The sequence below is a fragment of the Microcaecilia unicolor genome, chromosome 7, assembly GCF_901765095.1.
Source record: "Microcaecilia unicolor chromosome 7, aMicUni1.1, whole genome shotgun sequence".
Classification (NCBI taxonomy): domain Eukaryota; kingdom Metazoa; phylum Chordata; class Amphibia; order Gymnophiona; family Siphonopidae; genus Microcaecilia; species Microcaecilia unicolor.
In genome coordinates this window covers 251697552-251717331 of record NC_044037.1, presented here as the reverse complement: position 1 = coordinate 251717331, position 19780 = coordinate 251697552, and the positions used below count along the sequence as shown (strand labels likewise).

The 19780-nt window shown below is 41.2% G+C and overlaps 1 protein-coding gene across 1 annotated transcript in view; it reads right to left on the bottom strand.

Annotated features, from left to right (window-relative positions):
• Positions 1–19780, bottom strand: part of CACNB4 (calcium voltage-gated channel auxiliary subunit beta 4) — a 202420-nt gene that overhangs the window by 68667 nt on the left and 113973 nt on the right. Inside the window, exons 4-5 of the mRNA XM_030209207.1 lie at positions 13516–13646; positions 304–380 (exon numbers count right to left, since the gene is read on the bottom strand). Of these exons, the coding sequence (XP_030065067.1) occupies positions 304–380; positions 13516–13646 (208 nt within the window). The remainder of the gene's footprint in view (positions 1–303; positions 381–13515; positions 13647–19780) is intronic.

The following is a 19780-nucleotide window of genomic DNA, read 5'->3' as shown; positions in this document are numbered from 1 at the left end:
GGTGGCGGCAAGTGTGAACCTACTGCACGGCCATTTCATTTTTGGTTATTTTCACCCACTGCAGTAAAAAGGGACCTGGCGCATGGCAAAAAGAGCTGCTGCCACTAGCACAGGGCCCCTTTTACTACAGCTTAGTAAAAGGGCCCATAAGCTATTAAACGACTTTGGTACCATTAACATTTCAGTTTTGTGAATGGGAAGCATCTTCACTGCAAATTCTCTCATGAGTGCATGCTTCTGTTTCGCTGTCTCACATGACAATGTAGAGTGCTCCAATGAAAAACAAAGACATGTAGAGCTCACCAGTGGAGGGTGGGGTTGCCCGGAAGGTGCCAGACACCATTTCTCCAAGACTCGAAGAAGAATTTCCACTCGATTTTCTGTGGAGCATAAAATAATAAATATTGGCACACAATATTCTTTACATAATTAGTCCAGCAGCTAATATCAACTGAGCAAATGCTTTAGGAGTAGCCTCCTGGTTAGTGCAGTGGATTTTGATCCTGGGGAACTGAGTTCAATTCCTACTGCAGCTCCTTGTGACTCTGGGCAAGTCACTTAACCCTCCATTGCCCCTGGTACAAAATAAGTACCTGAATATATGAAAACCGCTTTGAATGTAGTTACAAAAACCTCAGAAAGGCTGTATATCAAGTCCCATTTCCCATTCCCCTTTACTGGCCCAATTTAAAGTTCCTGTGCAGCAGCACCCTTACACAGAGGATTACACATCATAAAAATATGAACTAGAAAATCAAATTTCTCTGGTGTGTAAATCTCTACAAAGGCAAACTGGGTTGTGTAGTTGAGTTTCTGATTGTTCACTGGAACATAGCCAGTAACACTGCATTTTGAATGAGGAATTAATCCGATCTACTATGGATTTTAGAATGCACACTCACGATCAGCTCTATTACAAATGCTATTTCAATGAGACCAAAGGAATAGAGACATTTTTATTGATTTAAAATATACCTTTTTCTATTTTAACCTCTAGAAAAAATGGTAGACACTGTTACAGAATGAAAACAAAACACATCTGTCTAGTTTTTCTAGTTTTCATTGTATTATTTGTTCAACCAGTAATTGCTTGTTTTAATTACCAGGCTTTAGTCTGCATCTGCAGAAGTAAAAGAAAGCATGCTGCTTTGCAAAATATCTCTCAGTTATCAGTGATTCTCAACTCTGATTCTTGCAGCCTCCAAAAATGTCATGTTTCAGGGTAACCACAGTGATCACGTTGAGTGGCATATTTATATACTTTTGGTCTGAGAACCAGGTTGCTTGGCTTATTTTAGTTATCCTGAAAATTGGGTCCTTGGGCTTGAGCAAGACCGAATATGATAACAACACAAGGGGCCTCTCTTTGCAACCTGCCCCTCTCCCTCCACCACCCAATACCTCCCTACAAGTCAGTGACATAGGTCTATGGCAGTCTTTGGCTCTTCTGATACAGAAGTATGGCTGCCTCTTCTTCCTGACAGCTCGTCTGTTCTACTGCCTATGGAGAAACAGGTAGGTAGAGGGTTGCACCAAACAGATCATCTTTACCTTCATCATTCCTCCAAATGCACGAGATTATGCTGAAAGGAGCACAGTGCAGGAGAGAGTATTAACAGGAGGCGTTACTGCAGATATAACTGTAAACGTTTTAAAATCCATTTCACATAGGGTAGTCTGGTAGCTCTCTGGCAGTGCTGTACCATGCAGAAGTCCCAGGTTTGGTTCCCAGGCCTGCCTTCTGATCCCCCTGCAGACCATGGCTAGGAATGCTGCTAGGAGAGCATTCATGGCCTCTAGCTAAGGGGGAAAGAGTCTCAGCCACTACTGGCCAGACTTAAACTAAGGTATATGTGTACCAGAGACCTGTAGTCCCAAGCTAAAGACCATCACTACAGTTGCTGGACTAGGTAGGGGGTTATAAAACAGGAGAAAAGTCCCAAAAGTTATAAATGAAGGTTCATTGCATTACAGCTCAAGAGGCTGGTTCTGACTGGGAGGCCTTTTTACTAAGCTGTGTAGGAGCCTACATGTGCCCAACGTACGTCAATTTTGAGTTACTGCCCGACTACCGCATGGCCCTTGTGGTAATTTCATTTTTGACACGCATCTGCTACGCACGCCGGAAAATATTTTTATTTTCTGGCGCATGGGCAGTAATCATCATTTTACGCACATAGAACATTACCACCCTGTTACCACGCGAGACCTTACCGCTAGGTCAATGGCTTGCGGTATGGTCTCAGACCCAAAATGGACGTGCAGCAATTTTCATTTTGCCACACGTCCATTTTCGGCAAAAATTTTAAAAAGGCATTTTTTTACAGGTGCGCTAAAAATTATTCTGCGCGCGCCCAAAACACATGTCTACACTACCGCAGGCCATTTTTCAGCACACCTTTGTAAAAGGACCCCTGGGTGTGTTAATACTGTTGTGCATCATTCTATGCAGATTCTGGTAGAGTAATTTATAAATCAAGTAAAAAAAATAAAACAAAAGAGGAAGCTAAGCCAAAAAAAATATTAAGAACATAAGAAAAGCTGTACTGAGTCAAACCAACTATCAGTGTCCTGCTTCCAACAGTGGCCAATCCAGGTTACAAGTATGTGGCAGAAACCCAATTAGTAGCAACATTCCATGCTACCAAGCCCAGGGCAAGCCGTGGCTTCACCAATGTCCACCTCAGTAACAAATTATACACTTTTCCTCCAGGAACTTGTCCAAACCTTTTTTAAACCCAGATACACTAACTGCTGTCACCACATCCTCCAGCAACAAGTTCCTGAGCTTAACTATGAGTGAAAAAAATACTTCCTCCTATTTGGTTTAAAAGTATTTCTATGTAATTTCATTGTGTCCCCTGGTCTTTGTACTTTTGGAAAGAGTGAAAAATTGATTCACTTTTACCCATTCTACACCACTCAGGATTTTATAGACCTTAATCATATCCCCCCCACCCCCAGCCATCTCTTTCCAAGCTGAGACCTAACCTCTTTAGCCTTTCCTCATATGGGAGCAGTTCCATCCCCTCTATCATTCTGGTCGCTCTTCTTTAAACCTTTTCTAATTCCACTTGATCTTTTTTGAGATACGGCAACCAGAACTGAACACAGTATTCAAGGTGAGGTCATACCGTGGAGCGATGCAGAGGCATTATAATATTCTTGGTCTTATTTTGCATCCTTTTTCTAATAATTCCTACCATCCCGTTTGCTTTTTTGGCCGCCACTGCACACTGAGCATATAGATTAAGAGAACAACAATTTTCAAAAAACAATTACCCAACTGGCTGGTTGAAAACTGTCCTCTAAAAGTTAAATGAGCATGCTGGCTATTACAACACACATGCTTTTAGCCAGGCTAGAAAAAGGTGTACCCCAGGATGTCTATAGTGTGTGGATGTAGCATTTTCCAGTGTACCCAGGCTTCAAGTATGCAGATGTATACAGCTCATATGCCCTCTGACTACTCATTGTCAAAGGACTGTAATGCGTGTGGACTAAAAGTGCCTGGATACATGGCAAAAAATGTGGGCTATTCAAAACTGCCCCAATAATGTAGTACTGTAAGTTATATTCAAATATATAAGCTACATTCTACCTTTATTATTCATGATATTCAATAGTTCTGTCTCTGCTTTCTTCTTTTGTTCTTCATCACTCTCTTCTTCCATCTCAACATGTCTTTTATTTCACTCATTTCTACTTCTCTCTCTCTCTAACCCCAGCTCTACACTTTTCTCTTTCTTGTATCCTACACTAAACTCTACTTTTCAGACCTCCAATTTCCCTTCCTTTTATTTCCTAATTTCTCATCTTTGATCGCCTTAACCTTTTGCTGTTTTAAATATTGAGCACAAACCATTCTAACTCCAACCCCCCCCCCCCCCCCAATTCTTACTCCCCTCTGCCATTTCCATTTTTCCACAAATTTTCTTACATCTTCCCAACCCTGCAACAGGAAGACCAGGTCCCTCTAGCAGGATGAAAAGCGTAGAAGCATTACCACTTTCATTCTGCCTTTTTCCCCTTTTTGCCGCCCCCAACCCTCACCTTCTACCTCCAGACACTTATAACATTAGAAGTCTGGAAGTATGAACCCATCCCCCCCACTCCCCCATCACTCACATATACCTCCAGTCTACAAACACCACTAGTAACCGCAGTAGCAAGAAAACTAGACCTATGTTGTAAGATCAAGCAACCAAATGCTCCCAATCAATGACACTACCTGCCCCAATCCCCACAACAAGTGGGAAAGGGATGCCACACAGAGTGAAGTATTTGTGTATTTTTCATAGCACAACACTCATACATCTCTAGGCCTTGAGATCCAACTCCAGAAGGCAGGAAAGTACAATCATTCTGGCAGTCATTCAGAAGATCTGAGAGCCTTAAGCTGTTTGATTGTCTACGCTACTGATTTCACTGAACTCCAGCAGTCTCTATCTTCTCTGGGGCAGGTCTCCTCTAAGCATGAGGTCTGATGCAGTTCCAATATTAACACTCTGTGGATAGACTATGAGAAGTGGAGCACCTCTTTCTACTACTACTACTACTTAACATTTCTAAAGCGCTACTAGGGTTACGCAGCGCTGTACAGTTTAACAGATAAGGACAGTCCCTGCTCGAGGAGCTTACAATCTAAAGGACAAATGTACAGTCAGTCAAAATAGGGCAGCCAAATTGGGGCAGTCTAGATTTCCTGAATAGAGGCATAAAGGTTAGGTGCCGAAAGCGACATTGAATAGGTGGGCTTTCTAAACAATGGTCTCTTTTTTTTTTTATTTCTGAGTCCAGTATCAGCCCATTCATATACATTAAAATATATCAAAGCACTATGGTACTGTTTAAAGTTATGAAAACAACTTGACTAAATCAGTGTTACTCAATGATATTTTTTTTACCCATCTATAGAAGCTCTATACCCCTCTTGAATTTTTTTTTTTACATTTTGTTGTGTCAGTACATCAGATTTGGAAAGAGCAAACTTTACTCACAATATTCCTCACAAAAATATTAAAAAAGGACTGGAGAAGTCTTCAAGAATTAGGAAACATTAGTAACTATTAGTCACTCAGGAAAGCATTTAGAACGTGTGTGTGTGTGTGTGTGTGTGTGTGTGTCTGTCTGTCTCTCTCTATTGTGCTTATATCTGGTCTTTTTGTTTCTCTCTCTTTTTGGTAATTGCGGAATACAAGCAGTGCATAATATAACATAACTCTGTCCAAGAGCATGCCTACATGTGGGTTGTGTAAAAGTGCACACCTTGTCACTGCGCATACTTTGACAAGTGGATCCCCTGAGGTAATTTTAGAAAGGCCCTATTATATGCATAAAATCCTTTATAAAATATCCTCAACAATGTCTCACCATTGGGTCCCTGCTCTGTCTCACCATTGAGTCCCTACTCTGTCTCTCCCCTCAGATCACCTCTTCTCCCCTCTTCTAGAAACATAAAGATAGAAACACAGAAAATGAAGTCTGCCCATTCATGACATCTACTCTCCCTATTACTCCCTTAGAGAGCCTATGTACTTGTCCAAAGCTCTTTTGAATTCAGATACAGTTTTCATCTCCACAACTTCCACTGAGAGGCCATTTTACGAATGTCAACCCTTTCCATGAAGCAGTAATTTCCTCAGGTTACTTCTAAGTCTATCTCCTTTCACCTTCATTCTATATCCCCTTGCTCCAGAGCTCCCTTTCAACTGACAGAGACTCGCCTCCTGTGCACGTATGCCGCATAGGTATTTAAATGTCTCTATCATATGTCCCCTCTCCCACCTTTCTTGAAAGTATACATATTGAGTCTACCCCCTGTTGTCTCTCTTCTTTTCTCACATTCTCTTCTTTCCTTTCTCCCACTTCCTGGACATCACTTTGCCGCTGCTATATCTCCTATGTACCATATATTTCCTTTTTGAAATTGAAAAAGTTTGATAAGGAGCAAAGGAAGAGACTCTGCCATGTAGCTAGTGATCGTGTACTCTTTCTGTCCCCATGACATGCGCTGCTGCACCAGGCATATCAGGGACTCCAGAAGAGGCAGAGGTTGTTGGGCAGCTGTTCTGCAGCTGTCCTTGAGGAGACCAAAGCCCTTGCACCTAAAACAGGAGCTCTGCTGCAGTATCCTAGGATAAAAGGGATTTGAATTTAGCTCATGCTTTTCTCAGCAAATCAAGGTAAATTACAGCCAGCTACAGTAGGCATTTTCCTTGCCCTAGAAGGGCTTACACTCTAAGCCCCCCCCCCCCCCCCCCCCCGTTTACTAAGCCGTGCGCTAATGCTAACACATCCCATTCACTTTGAATGGGCTATGTTGGCATTGCCACTCGGTTTAGTAAACAGGGGGGTAAGTTTGTACCTGAGGTAATGCAGGGCTAAAGGGCCCATTTTACAAAGGTGCATTAGCGTTTTTAGCACACACTAAAAATAAGCATGTGCTAAACACTAGAGATGCCCACTAGAGATGCTTCTGCCTTACAAAACTACCTCACCAACCCACCCAGTTATTAAAATCCACCATCTATACTATCCTGCCCAACACCTTCCTTCTCTCTTCCCTTTCTTAATCTCTGTATATTACTAATTGTATCTGATATCCTGGAATGACTATGTCATAACAAAACTCTGTAAGCCACATTGAGCCTGCAAATAGGTGGGAAAATGTGGGATACAAATGCAATAAATAAATAAACAAAAGACTCCCTCAGTGATTTACCCAGGATTACAAGCAGTGGGAGGGAGATTTGAACACAGTTACCCTTGCTGCTCTAATAGGCTATTCCAACAGCAGGGGAGAGAACCCAGAAGTCTCCTAACACATCCCAGAGACTTGGCCTAACTGTGTTTCTTCATACTTTAGGCCATTTGTAAAGAGTACAACTCTATATTATTGACCTGTAAAATTCTGACAACATCCAACTACTTCTACATTTCAAAAAAAATGGTAGAATCTGTGAGAAGCACAGATTTTGGCATGGCTCTCTGACGCCAGCCACAGAAAGAATACAGTCCATATGCTTCAACTAATCACCCTTGCTACGAATCAAATCCACTCTGAAATGTTTGTAGGGCATAGATGGTTCTTATTTTCATACTTTAATTGTAAATTGGTAAATCGGTTTCTTTGTTTCTGTCCTGGGTTTTCTTCTAGCTATATTATTTTTTCTTTTCTTGTTGTACTCATATTTTTCTAGTTGTTTAAGTGTCTCTATGTGTGAAGTTCAATAGAATGTGAAGTGTTGTTTGGGGTGTGATCCATGGTGCAGAATGCTGATTTGAGTGATATTTTTAGATATATTGAATCCAGTTTGCTGCATTATTCAACTTAGCAAGAAGTTGGTCGTTTTGGTGGATAGGTGTATGGAAAGTTATTAGTGAAATAATCCTTCACTTTAGAGCTTTCTGTTTTGTTTCCCCCCTTTTAAGGTAGATTGAAATCATTAGATGGTTGAAGTTCTACATTTCGTTTACCTACATGGATTACATTGTGTTTCCCTGACCTCAGTCTTAATAGACATTTTTCTGTGCAGATAACTAGGTGCTGCAGATGGTTTGTTACAAAAAGCTGTTGCTATTAGATGCAGAGGCATGTTCTTCCTACTAATTTTAAATCATCATGATTTTTTTTTCTGAAAATGTCAATTATCCATTAAAGTCAAATGTTAACATAGCCACATAAAAAGTCAATTATGCCAAATATATCTTAAATATATATACATATGACATGTTGAGTGAAAAGGTACCAAAAGTGGTGTATGTGTCTTATTTATACCACAAGATAGAGGGATATCAACTGCACAATCCTGCAAACTTTCAGCCTCAGGTCTGTCTCTTTAACAAATGAGAAACATTTATCATATACCCCTGGTAGTTTTTAGGCTATAGAGCATGAAAAACATCAAAGTTCTAAAACAAAAAATCTCCATAGTCCCATTCTACTGAACCTATAGTACACAAAACTTTCAAAAATGTTGCCCAAATTTACCCCTCCAAACTTTGCTCAGCAGGTCGCTCTCTCTCTCTCTCTCTCTCTCTCTCTCTCTCTCTCTCTCTCTCTCTCACTCTCTTGTTCAAAGTACTAGACACACACACAGTGTTGTTCAAAGTACTAGGTCAAAGTATAAAAGAACAAGTAAATGTATATTTTAATACTTAAGTTAAAGTAAATAGTACAGTGAAGAACACATTAAAAAATTTAATTAAGTAAAAGTAAAAAAGTTGTTGCCTAATATAATACTTTTTGAGTAAAATGTACTGCAACTACAATGTAACCAGTTCAACAAACACAGGCAACTACACTGTTCTTATAGCTTATATTCGCTGAACAGCAAAACTTAAGATGAGATGATCTACTGTTTGCGTGACAACGTAAATCCTGTTCCCAGTTTTGCAGTTTCATTTGATTTACTGAGGAATTCTCGTTTACATCTCCCTTCCGTTTTTACTTTAACTGTAAGCATTAAATGTAACTACTACTACTACTACTTATCACTGAGTAAAAGTAGCAAAAATTGGCAAAATTTAGTTCAGTAAAAGTAACAAATGTTATCCTGTACCTCTTTACAAGTAACATTAACAAAGCTTTTACTTAAGTAAAGTAACTAGTTACATTTACTTAGGGCCCTAAAAACGCTAGTGTGGCATAGTAAACAGGACCGTTAGTTACTATACATCAAAAGATATATATATATATATATATATATATATATATATATATATATATATATATATATATATATATATAGTGATGTATAAGACACCCTGGTCTCCCTGTAGTCTTTTCATATCTGACTGCCCTTATAAATACTTTTTGAGAGGAGAAGAATTTATCTTGATAGCTGAGTATGCATCGTTTGAATGGTTGCAGCAGGAGAAGGGTGATCATAATTACCAAGAAAGGCAGTTTCCCAAGGTTCAAAACCCTTCCCAGTGATGCTTAGTTCTGTCCTTCTCAGGACAGGGCACAAAACCCCTAGAAGAGAGAAAACCTGGCCCAACCTAAGGAAGGGAGTTGCTACACATCTGTTATGCTTTCCTGGAGGGAAAGGGGTCAGTCCGAGGGGCAAGCCAGGACTTTGATCCCGCCCTATTCTCCTGACTCACTAAGCAGTATACCCTGGAAGCCAAAGAGAGGCTTGGAAACTCTCAGGGAAGATGCTAAGGTAAAAAGCTTGTTGTTATCTGAGGGAGACACAGAAGAAGAGAGGAAAAAAGGAGAACCAGCTGCAGGGGTAAACGGACTACCCAACCCAAGGGTAAGAGGACCCTAAAGTTAATGTAGTGCTTGGTCAGTGGGAGAAGTGGAAGGAACTGGGGCCGGTTCTCACTGGGAAAATGATGTCATGAGACAGGGACTGACCTGCCTGAAGAAAGAAAGAGAGAAAGAGGGTTCAAGGGGCAACTGCCTGAATGAATGGACTTTGTTCTAGAAGGGGGAACAGTTGCTAGTGAAGATAATATGAGGAATGTCTCCTGTATAATCCATGTCTTCAGTTTCAGCCATGTGAAGGGTGTAGAGACTGTTCCTGAGCAGTCCTAGTCAAGTCCTGTCCTCACCAGGGAAACACTGTCATAAGACAGGGACTGACCTGCCTGAAGAGAGAGAGGGGGGGGGGAGTGAGGGGGCAACTGCCTGGGTGTATTAAGTTTGTTCTGGAAGGAGGGAACAGTTGTCAGTGGAGGAGGAGGATGTGGTAACAGTAGTTTGCTATTGAGACAGCCATGGGGACGCAATTGCTTGCCCCAGGTTTGGTAGCATGAAACATTGCTACTAATTTGGTTTCTGCTAGGTACTTGTGACCTGGCTTGCCACTGTTTGGAAACAGGATACTGGGCTAGATGGACCATTGGTCTGACCCAGTATGGCTACTCTTATGTTCTTATGAGACTATGGGAATTTCCCCTGCACAACCCATATCCTCAGTTGCAACCATATGGAGGGTGTAGAGACTGTTCCTGGTACAGTCCTAGCTATAGCTGTGATCAGGTTGGGAAATCGTCTGGTCAGTGAGCGGTTCATTAAGGGCACAGCTCTAGGCTATGTCCTTGAAACGCTAGTTCAAATCTGTGAGAATCTTATAGGCTGCTATGGACTCAAACAGCAAGTTTGGTTATGGAAAAACAGTTAAACCCTTCCTGTGCTATTTTGCATAAATTCCTTTTGGCAAACCTGAGGGAAGCATAGAGTGAAGTGCTTAATAATGAACTTGAAGTGTGAACTGTTTCGTTTCTTTTTACCTTTGAGTCCTAAGCCACATGTTAGAAGGACTTGTGCTGTGTTTTGAGACTTAACTCTGCTTATGGAATTTAATTCTTTTTGCTGAATAAAAGCCTTTATGTTTTGGAACCTGGTTGTTGAATATAAGGAGGTATCACCAAAGCTGACTAAAGCAGCACCTGTGGCAACTCTTCTGACCCCTCCCACAGCTCCCCAATCCAATCCCCCCACCTTAGACCTGGTGGTCTAGTGGACCATTGTGTGAGCAGTTCCCTTCCTCTCCTACCTCGTCGAGTCAAGGTTCAGAAATGATGGAGCTGACCCCCCTAGCAGTAGTATCATGGTACTACCAGTCGGAGTCAGCCTTTCATAAAAGAGCAAAGCGAGGACTGATTTTGTGTAGTCTTATCTGACATTTTAGCTGTGTGGGCACTGGCACTGAATATGACCCATGCCAGCTCCTTCCTGACACTGCCCCAGACTACCCTAGCACTATCCGGACAGTACCAAGGTGGTCAGAGCCAATGTAAGTGCTGCTGAACATCAATGGCTCAGCCGTTCAGCATGGTTTAAATGGCTTAGGAGCAACACTGAATATCGACCCCACAATTTCCTGTTCAGAAAACACAAGGGAAAACCATAGGCCTTTCCCTCGGAGACCCCGGCTCCTCCTTTTGCAGGTCTCATGGTTGAATACCATGAGCTCCAGTAGAGAGATTCTGGAAAGCATGTGCCAACTGGAAGTCGCTCTCAGCCTCAAACAGCAGACTCCTCCAGTCCCCACCATGCACGTGTATACCGAAGCTGTTGGTGTCCTACAAGAAGGAGCGAGCAGAGTAGATTCTCTGAAGCAGGAGAGGCCACAGTTGGTGACTGGAAGTGCTAGCATTATGCTTGGGAACTGGACTCAAGATGCAGGAGTGGGAGGATCACTGAATTTGGTGGTTGGAGGTATTAGCTCAGTTGGATCTCTATTTGAATCTATTAGGTTTCTTTTTGATAAGAACATAAGAATAACCATACTGGGTCAGACTAATGGTCCATCTAGCCCAGTATCCTGCTTCCAACAATGGCTAATCCAGGTCACATATACGTGGCAAAAACCCAAATAGTAGCAACATTCCATGCTACCAATCCCAGGGCAAGCAGTGGCTTCCCCCATGTCCATCTCAATAATAGACTATGGATTTTTCCTCCAGGAATTTGTCCAAAACTTTTTGTTAAAGCTAGATATGCTAACCGATGTTACCACATCCTCCGGCAACAAGTTTCAGAGCTTTAACTTTTGTTTGAGTGGAAAAAATATTTCCTCCTAATTTGTTTTTGATGCTTCAGGTCAATCTCGTACAAAAATTCCTCTTTTGCTCCTCAGCTTCCAAAGAGGAATGCTCATGGCCACATCTGGCAAGTTATTGTGGCGCTTGAGCAAGTTTTGGTCCTTATCTTTCCTTTTCTCTTGACCATTTTAGTGGTAAATTGTTTCAAAAATTAGCCAGCCACCACAGCATGTGTCTGCATCTTGCTCCGTTCACCAGTGCTCACTAGACATACTTTCTAGTGTTCTTTTTTACAGCCAGGAAATACAAGTATAACAGAGCAAGTGCATTATCTATCTATTTTTTTTTATTCTGCATCTATTTCTTTTTCCAATGGTACAGAATATCTATAATTGCCAGTGTTATTAAAGGCATTGAGGAACAGGACCCAGTGCAGAAAATTGAAAGTATTATGGGACAGTACAAGGAACAAGCCTGAAGATTAAACAAGCATGTTGATTGGAGAGAGCTGATATCACTGAAAAGTATATTTAACTGTGTGCGCATTATAAGCTCATTGGAGAGAGACTGTCTGCTTCTATAACACAATGAGATTGTTGTGTTTGTCTTGCTTACAGATATGAACCATATTGCAAAAGATGCTCCAACATTTTTTTCAGGATTTTCTCATTCTGTGCCACTGAGAAAAGCCTATTAGCAAATCAGATACATAAAGTAAATGCTGCTCCATTTTCGTAAGATATATATTTTTTTCATTTTCAGATTATAGTTAGTTTTGGAGTGATTTTATGGGCCAAGCAATAGGAAAGTTAGGTCAGATTAGGCTTTGCTTCCCAGCTGTCCAAACTAGGCCTGAACTGTATTTTTAAGAAAATTAATTTGTTAACATTATTGATCTAAGATGGTGTATGATAGAATATTGCAACATGGAGCATGGATGTTTGTTTCGAGTCATGGGTCGCAGAACAACCATGACGTACTAGGTGACCTGGATACTGCTTGAGGCCATGACAATCAAGCCAACATCCCCACCCATGTGGGTGGTGGTTCTGTGGAGACTCCTTTTTTTAATGGGTTTGTCGTGAGTGATAGGCTATGTATGCTTACACAGACAAGGCCCTTGCATTATAGGACCAACCCCCATTACGATGTACCAATCAAGAAATGCCAAGCTGGCATTACATCCACCTCATTTCTGTCTACAGCCAATGACAGAAGTAAGTATTAATGCCTATGGACATAAATCCTATATAACATGGGATTTCCTGGACATTAGCCAGTGTGTGTAAAAAGTGAAAAAAATGTGATCTCTAGCCTAGCAGAGGGATGGGAGAGATGTCCTTGGAGAGATGGATCTTGCTGAGGGGGGTGGGGGTGGGGAGTGCCAGGAATCTCTCCCTGGGCCATGGTAAAAGAAACTTCCACTGAGAGAAAACAAACTTTGCTATGGCAGCTGTCAGACAAAATTCTGCTCAAAAGGGAGTAAATAAAGTCACAGCATATCTAACTTAATTTTAGTAAACAGTGGGTAAGCTGGAATAAATATGCTATACTGACCTGGTGTGGAAACATTATAAGATAGCATCTTACTGAGATAAAGATATGTTATGTTTTTAAATATTTTATTTAATTGGAAATAATAAAAATTTTACTTAATTTTGTAACTATTAATTTGAACTAAATAAAAGCCATAATTAAACATAAAAACATGTCCTATTAATTTTAAGACCTGCTATTTGGACAGCAACAAGGGTAACTTTGGATGGCCAGCACTGAATATTTGTGCTGATTGGCTGAAGTTATAACGCACCCCAGAAATGCTTCCAGTGCCACTTCTTTTAATCCAACTAATTTTCTGGCAGGCTACAATTTTCCTATAGAAAATGTAGCCAGGTGGTGGTGGTGGTGATGATGAAAATCTCTCTGGCTAAATAACAAAGCTAACCAAACCTTTTTGAGTATGGATCTTCTTATGAGGTCCCTTAAATTCATTTCTTAGTCTGAGCTTCTTACCCTCCATGAAAGCGTCCTCTCTTCTGCTCCTGCTGAATTCGGATGTTCTCCAGCCTAAGTGGGCTTGGAATGAAACCAATCTCACAGCCTTCTTTAACCAGCCTTCCTATCCACCAGTCGTTGTTGTATTTCTGAAACACAAGCAGAAAGATGGTTCCTATTACACATCTGCTTACACGCTTCAATATAGAACTGCTGTGATTAAGAACAGTAAGTGGAAAAATCTGTGGTCTTATTCAGCATAAATCTTATGTCTCACCCATATTAGATCCTTTTTTGAAAAATTATTATTTATGGTTAGCATTAATTGGATTATATTAAACTATACATCTAAGAATATAGGAGTCCTTTTACTAAGCCTCAGTAAAACGTGGCCTGCGATAGCGTAGGCGCATGTTTTGGGTGCACTGGGCCAGTTTTTAACCGCACCTGCAAAAAAATGACTTTTTTTTTTAATGGGACAGGAAAAGGGCATGCAGTAAAACTGAAACCAGCGCACCCCTAAAATCAGCCTGAGCCCTTAACACCACCCATTGATCTAGTGGTAAGGGCTCACGTACTACATGCGCGGTGACTGGTCGGTATGCCCCAACTGCCGATTACCTCTGGAAATGGCACGCGTGGGAGGAAATAAATAAATTATCCAGGCATTATGAGCACGTGGCAAATCTGAAATTACCAACAGGGGGGCATGGTAGCCTGGCGGTAGTCTCATTTTGGCACACACGTAGAGCCTAATGTGCCTTTGTAAAAGGGTCCCATAACGACATAAGAAAAGCCATGCTGAGTCAGACTAAAATCCATCAAGAGCAGCCAGTCAGGTTACAAGTACCTAGAAGATCCCAAAAAGCACGTTTCTCATAGCTCATTTCCAGGGATAAGTAATGAGACCTCCAAGACTACAGTACCTGGTTATAATTTTTTATGGATGTTTTCTTCAGGAACTTGCCTTATGGTTAGGGCCTAGACCACCGTTCCCTCTAAGCTGAGGAGTCCTCCCCACCTACAGCTAGGATTACCATATTTGCTCCCCCAAAAATGAGGACACATGCCCTGCACCACCATACCCCCATCCCGCCCTCTGTCACATAACGCCCTGCCCCTTTCACACACACACACACATCACACACCCCTAAGGGTGTCCTATCCTACCCTCCACTTACTATACTGCCCTGGTGGTCTAGTGATCTCTTTGGGGCAGGAAAGAGCCCCCTCTTTCCTGCCCCCAGAGCCTGCATACTGTTCCTTGCTGATTCCGGTCCTGGCGCCGATTCAAAATGGCTGCCGAGAGTAGAAGCGACCTCGCGAGACTTCAACTCTCGGCAGCCATTTTGAATTGGCACTGGAACCATCAGCAAGGAACAGTAAGCAGACTCTGGGGACAGGAAAGAAGCGGCTCTTTCCTGCCCCAAAGAGGTCACTAGACCACCAGGGCAGTAAGGGGAGTGGAGGATAGGACACCACTAGGCCTGCCCGTTTGTCCAGAAATCTGGACAAACGGGCAGGCTGGCAAAACCCGCCCGGTTGCCCGACCATGTCCTCAAAAAGAGGACATGTCCGGATAAAACCGGACATATGGTAACACTGCCTACAGCCCTTCTAATAGCAAGTGCTACTTCATGATTACATTTTCAATAGTGAGGGATGGGCAAGTTCTGCAGGATTCCAGGGAGCCTGCCTGTCGCCAGCTATTCAAAACACAATGTTGAAGCACCACTTCCCAGTGGCACCAGTGCAGTTGGAGGACTCCCGCACAGCTTAGAGGGAACATTGGCCTAGACTCTTTAGGCACATGTCATGTGAGTCAGTCACAGACATGGGCCTAGAGCAGTCTGCACACCACTTAAACCCACTGGCAAGCTTCTGGGACACCACAGGAAAAATAACCACAACAAAATCAAAAGGCTCAATGTTGAAAAAATAGATTTTTTTTTTCTTTTTAAGACCCAGCCAGAAGCTCAGGCCTAAAAACAGCCTTGAACTGCAAAAAAAATGAAAGAAAAATCAAAAAGGCTGAAAAACTAAGGAAAAAATGGAAGGGAATGAAAACTAACAGAAAAAAAGGAAAGTCCAATACTACTCACTAAAAAATGAAGAGGCAGGAAGACATAGATCAGTCAGAAAGAAATACACTCGCTACCAGCCTGCCACAATTGAAGACACGTCTTTAAAGTGGAGAAAGTGAAACTGTGGGTCCTGCATGACTCAGGCAGTTGAGAAAGAAGTTGTGCATGCATGTTTTGGGCCTGCCAAAGGCTTCTGGAAAATGTAGAACAATGGGCAGTATCTGTACCAGGGACCCATCGCAGGGCATCACCCACATGTGAGATATTATGTCTTGCTTGTCCTTGGAGAAAAACCTTTCTCATAGGTGCCCGGTATAAGAGGCTTGGACAGGCTAAGCCTCCCCTGCTGTGCTCTGAGGGGTTTAAATTGTTGATTTACCTCCATCCTCACAGCAGGAGCTGCAGTGAAAGCCCTCTAGCCTTGTCCAGTTGTAGAAATTGGTTTATGGTTTGTTTACCTTACTGCTGGGAGAGGGGGGGGGGGGGTTGGAGGTGTCCTGGGTTGCCAGGGAGATATTTAATGAGGATGACTTCCTGACCTGCACTGAGAACAGATAGCAGCAGATACTGGACCAGCATGATCAGAAAAAGTCACCAAACAAAGGTAGAAAAGATCATTTTATTTTCATTATAGTGTTTGGAATATGTCCACTTTGAGAATCAGGTGCTCAACATTAAAAGTTTATATTTATTTACTTATTTATGGCATTTTATCCCACATTAAACATGAATTAGGGTGTTTTGTGGCTCTACATGAGAATTGTGATGATATGATCCCTTGTTTCACATTGTTGATGGTCTGCATTTTCCGTATGGGTGGTATATTGGTGTATTAGGTTCTGCCCAGTGTAATATTTATGGTACAGTAAGGTTCTGAGTGTGTTTTTGCACAAAGTTGTGCATAGTGTTTTGCAGTTGAGCGATTGTGGTTAGTATATGCTTTGAGCAACCACTTTATTCTTTGACATATGATACATAGCTTATATCTAAATTTAATAAAAGGTATTAATTGTGACTTTTATTTTTATTTATTTATTTTTTCCTGTGTGTTATCAGACAATTATGGATTTAAGCTCCACCCCAGGCCCTACCCATAACCCCGCCCCCTTTAGCCTCCCCAAACAGTTGGGCCACCGACCGCTTATGACCTTTCTATGATTTATTTCCAATCTGCTGGCCTCTAGTTCAATGTAGTGTCCTCTTGTTTTAGTGTTTTTTCAAAGGCTGAACAATTGTTCCTTATTTAACTATTCTATCCCATTTATGATTTTATAAACTTTATCATATCATGAAGCTGAAGAGCCCTAATCTGTCTAACTTTTGTCATCCTTGTCTGAACCTTTTCTTGTTCCACTATAATCTTTTTCAGATAGAGTGACCAACATTGTACACGATATTCAAGGTGTGGTTGCAACATAGATCTATACAAAGGAAATAGATGGTTATTTTAGGAGTATGTAACTGTTAGTGCATACTTTATAGAATTTCACTCAAGGTGCAGAACCCTGTTCCTTGAGGACATAAACAGGTCTGTTTTTGAGTAACCAAGTTACACAGATTAGCCTCATTCTCAAACCCAGTGTGCGTAAATATTTCTGATAAACTGATTGAGGATATCTTGAAAAATAAGGCTTTTTTTCACGCTTGAGGACCAGGAATTGTGCATTTTTAAGCCAAATAAATGCCACAATACTTGCTTTAAATCAGAATCACTTAAACAAAAAAGTATTGATATTTGAATAGTGAAAAAAGGACAACCCAGCCACATTCCATCCAAATTGTTACTAAGCCCTCTCCCCATGCTATCCAGAACACACATTACAACATGTAGGGTCTGGTTTTAGAACAGGATGCCTATGTGAGACGTACAAAAAGACATCATCACTTTTTAGCCTGTTTTAGAAAGGCAAATTAGACGCCTATGTACTTTTGTCAAACAGGCCCCCAGAACCAGCGCCTGTAGTGCACAAATGCCAATATACACATTTACACCTGCTCTGATGTAAATTTGTAAGTATACTGTACATGTGTATTTGCATATTTTATGGAAAACACAGAGTGGAGGAGTAGCCTAGTGATTAGAGCAGCAGTCTTGACTTCCTGGTTCAAATCCTGCTGCTCCTTGTAATCTTGAACAAGTCACTTAGCCCTCCATTGCCTCAGATACAAATTTAGATTGTGAGCCATCCAGGGTACAGGGAAATACCCAGTGTACCTGAATGTAACTCACCTTGAGCTACTACTGAAAAAGGTGTGAGCAAAAAAACAAATAAATAAATATATAAAAACTCTGCCCTGCTGCATCCAAATTACACCCCAGGGAATATCTAGACATAGGACCACATTCAGTAAATGGTGCCCAAATTTGAGCACTGAAAAATGCAATATTCTATAGATGCACTCCAAGTGCATGTAGCACCGGGATCCATGCCCAACTTTTAGGCTCGAGAATTTACACCAACTAAAACCAGGTATAAATCCTCACACCTAAGTTAGGCACAGATCCCCCAAATTTTATAATACTGCACACATCTTTAATGAACACCCCTAACCCACCCATGTCCCACCCCTAGCAACGCCCCCTTTTCAGTTGCATGCTAAAAAATTTAAGCCCATACTTTTATAAAATACTACCTAGCAAGATGTGCATGTAAATTCAAATTGTTGACAATTAATGACAATAAATGATCATTAGCACTCAATTACTGATGCTAATTGGCTCGTTTGAATAAATTGCGCACACAAATTGGGCACATGCCTAAATTTGCACATGCAATTTTAAGTGCCATTTATAGAATTTGGAGGATGGTGCATATATTGCTGCATAGGGTTATAAAAGGCCTTTTCCACATGTAAAACTGGTTTTCAATTCAGAAAAAATCTTTATAAAATTACCCCTTTAGAGGCCTGTTTATTAAATCATGCTAATGTTTTGCAGTTAATGCACATTAACGGCAAAGTTAATCTGCAGTAGCTGTAAAACCCAAGAAAGCAGGAGGAGCCTCCACAGAGAATCAAAGCAAAACAGCAAAAGTAGAGGCTGACAAATGTGCAAACCAATAGGGAGATAATATCAAGAAGCAGTTTACTCAGAATATTCATATCAAGGACCCGACACGGTCCGTGCTTCAGCGCCAAAGCGCCTGCCTCAGGGGTCACAAACAACTTTCTCTGAGAAGAAGCTGATTGGCTTGAATAAATCCTTTATGCATACTTGTGGTTATAAAAACAAGTTAATCCACAGAGAGAACAAAGAAACATCCAACCGATCAGCAAGCAACACTTGGTGACAGCTGTAAAACCACCACAGTAACTGTTTGGGGTGCACTCAATATTTTGAGGAAGGCAGCCATACTGCTAACATGAGGAAACGGTCGCTATTACATGTTAATAGCATGGCCAGTAATGTGGAATGCAGTTAGTTACACCTCTGGAGGTGTAGGAAGCTATTTCACGTTATCTGCTGCTTTACCCATATTATATTCAAGGCACACTTCCTTTCCACTCCCTAATATGAATTTTCGTGTTAAATGTTTGATGGTAGGCATCTTTAAAAAAAAAAAAAGAAGCCCTATCAAAAGATACTAGGTTAACATTCATTAGACAAAATACTTATTTATTTATTTTATGTATCTGTTACATTTGTATCCCACATTTTCCCACCTATTTGCGGCTCAATGTGGCTTACATAATACCGGAGAGGCATTCTCAGACTCCGGTGTGAACAAATACAAAGTGATGTTGTAGTAAGATAAGGTTCACGTGGAACGGTCACATTAGGGAATCGTAAAGCAGAAGAGTTGTGTTATGTCCATTACGTACTTTAGTTTTGCTGTGTTGCAGAGTTCAGGCATTTAAGTTGGGTCGGTAGGATATGCCTTTTGAAACTTAAAATATCAATACATAAAATCCAGCATGTAGAACAAACACTTATACTTAGGAACAATTATTAATAAAGAGGCTGGCCTGGACTTTGTAAAATGCCTGAGGGGTGATTGCATTGGTGCAGCCAGAGGAGGAAGACAACATTCCACAAAAGTTAAGGCCTTGAAATTTAGTTCTCCCAGTGCCCAATACAAGCCCTGGGGTTTTCACACTGTAAACCTAGTATGAAGCTTCCCAACCATCCAGGACATTAATACATAGAACAGACAGCAAAAGAATCTATAACATAATCAGCCCCATTTTAGGTAGAATGT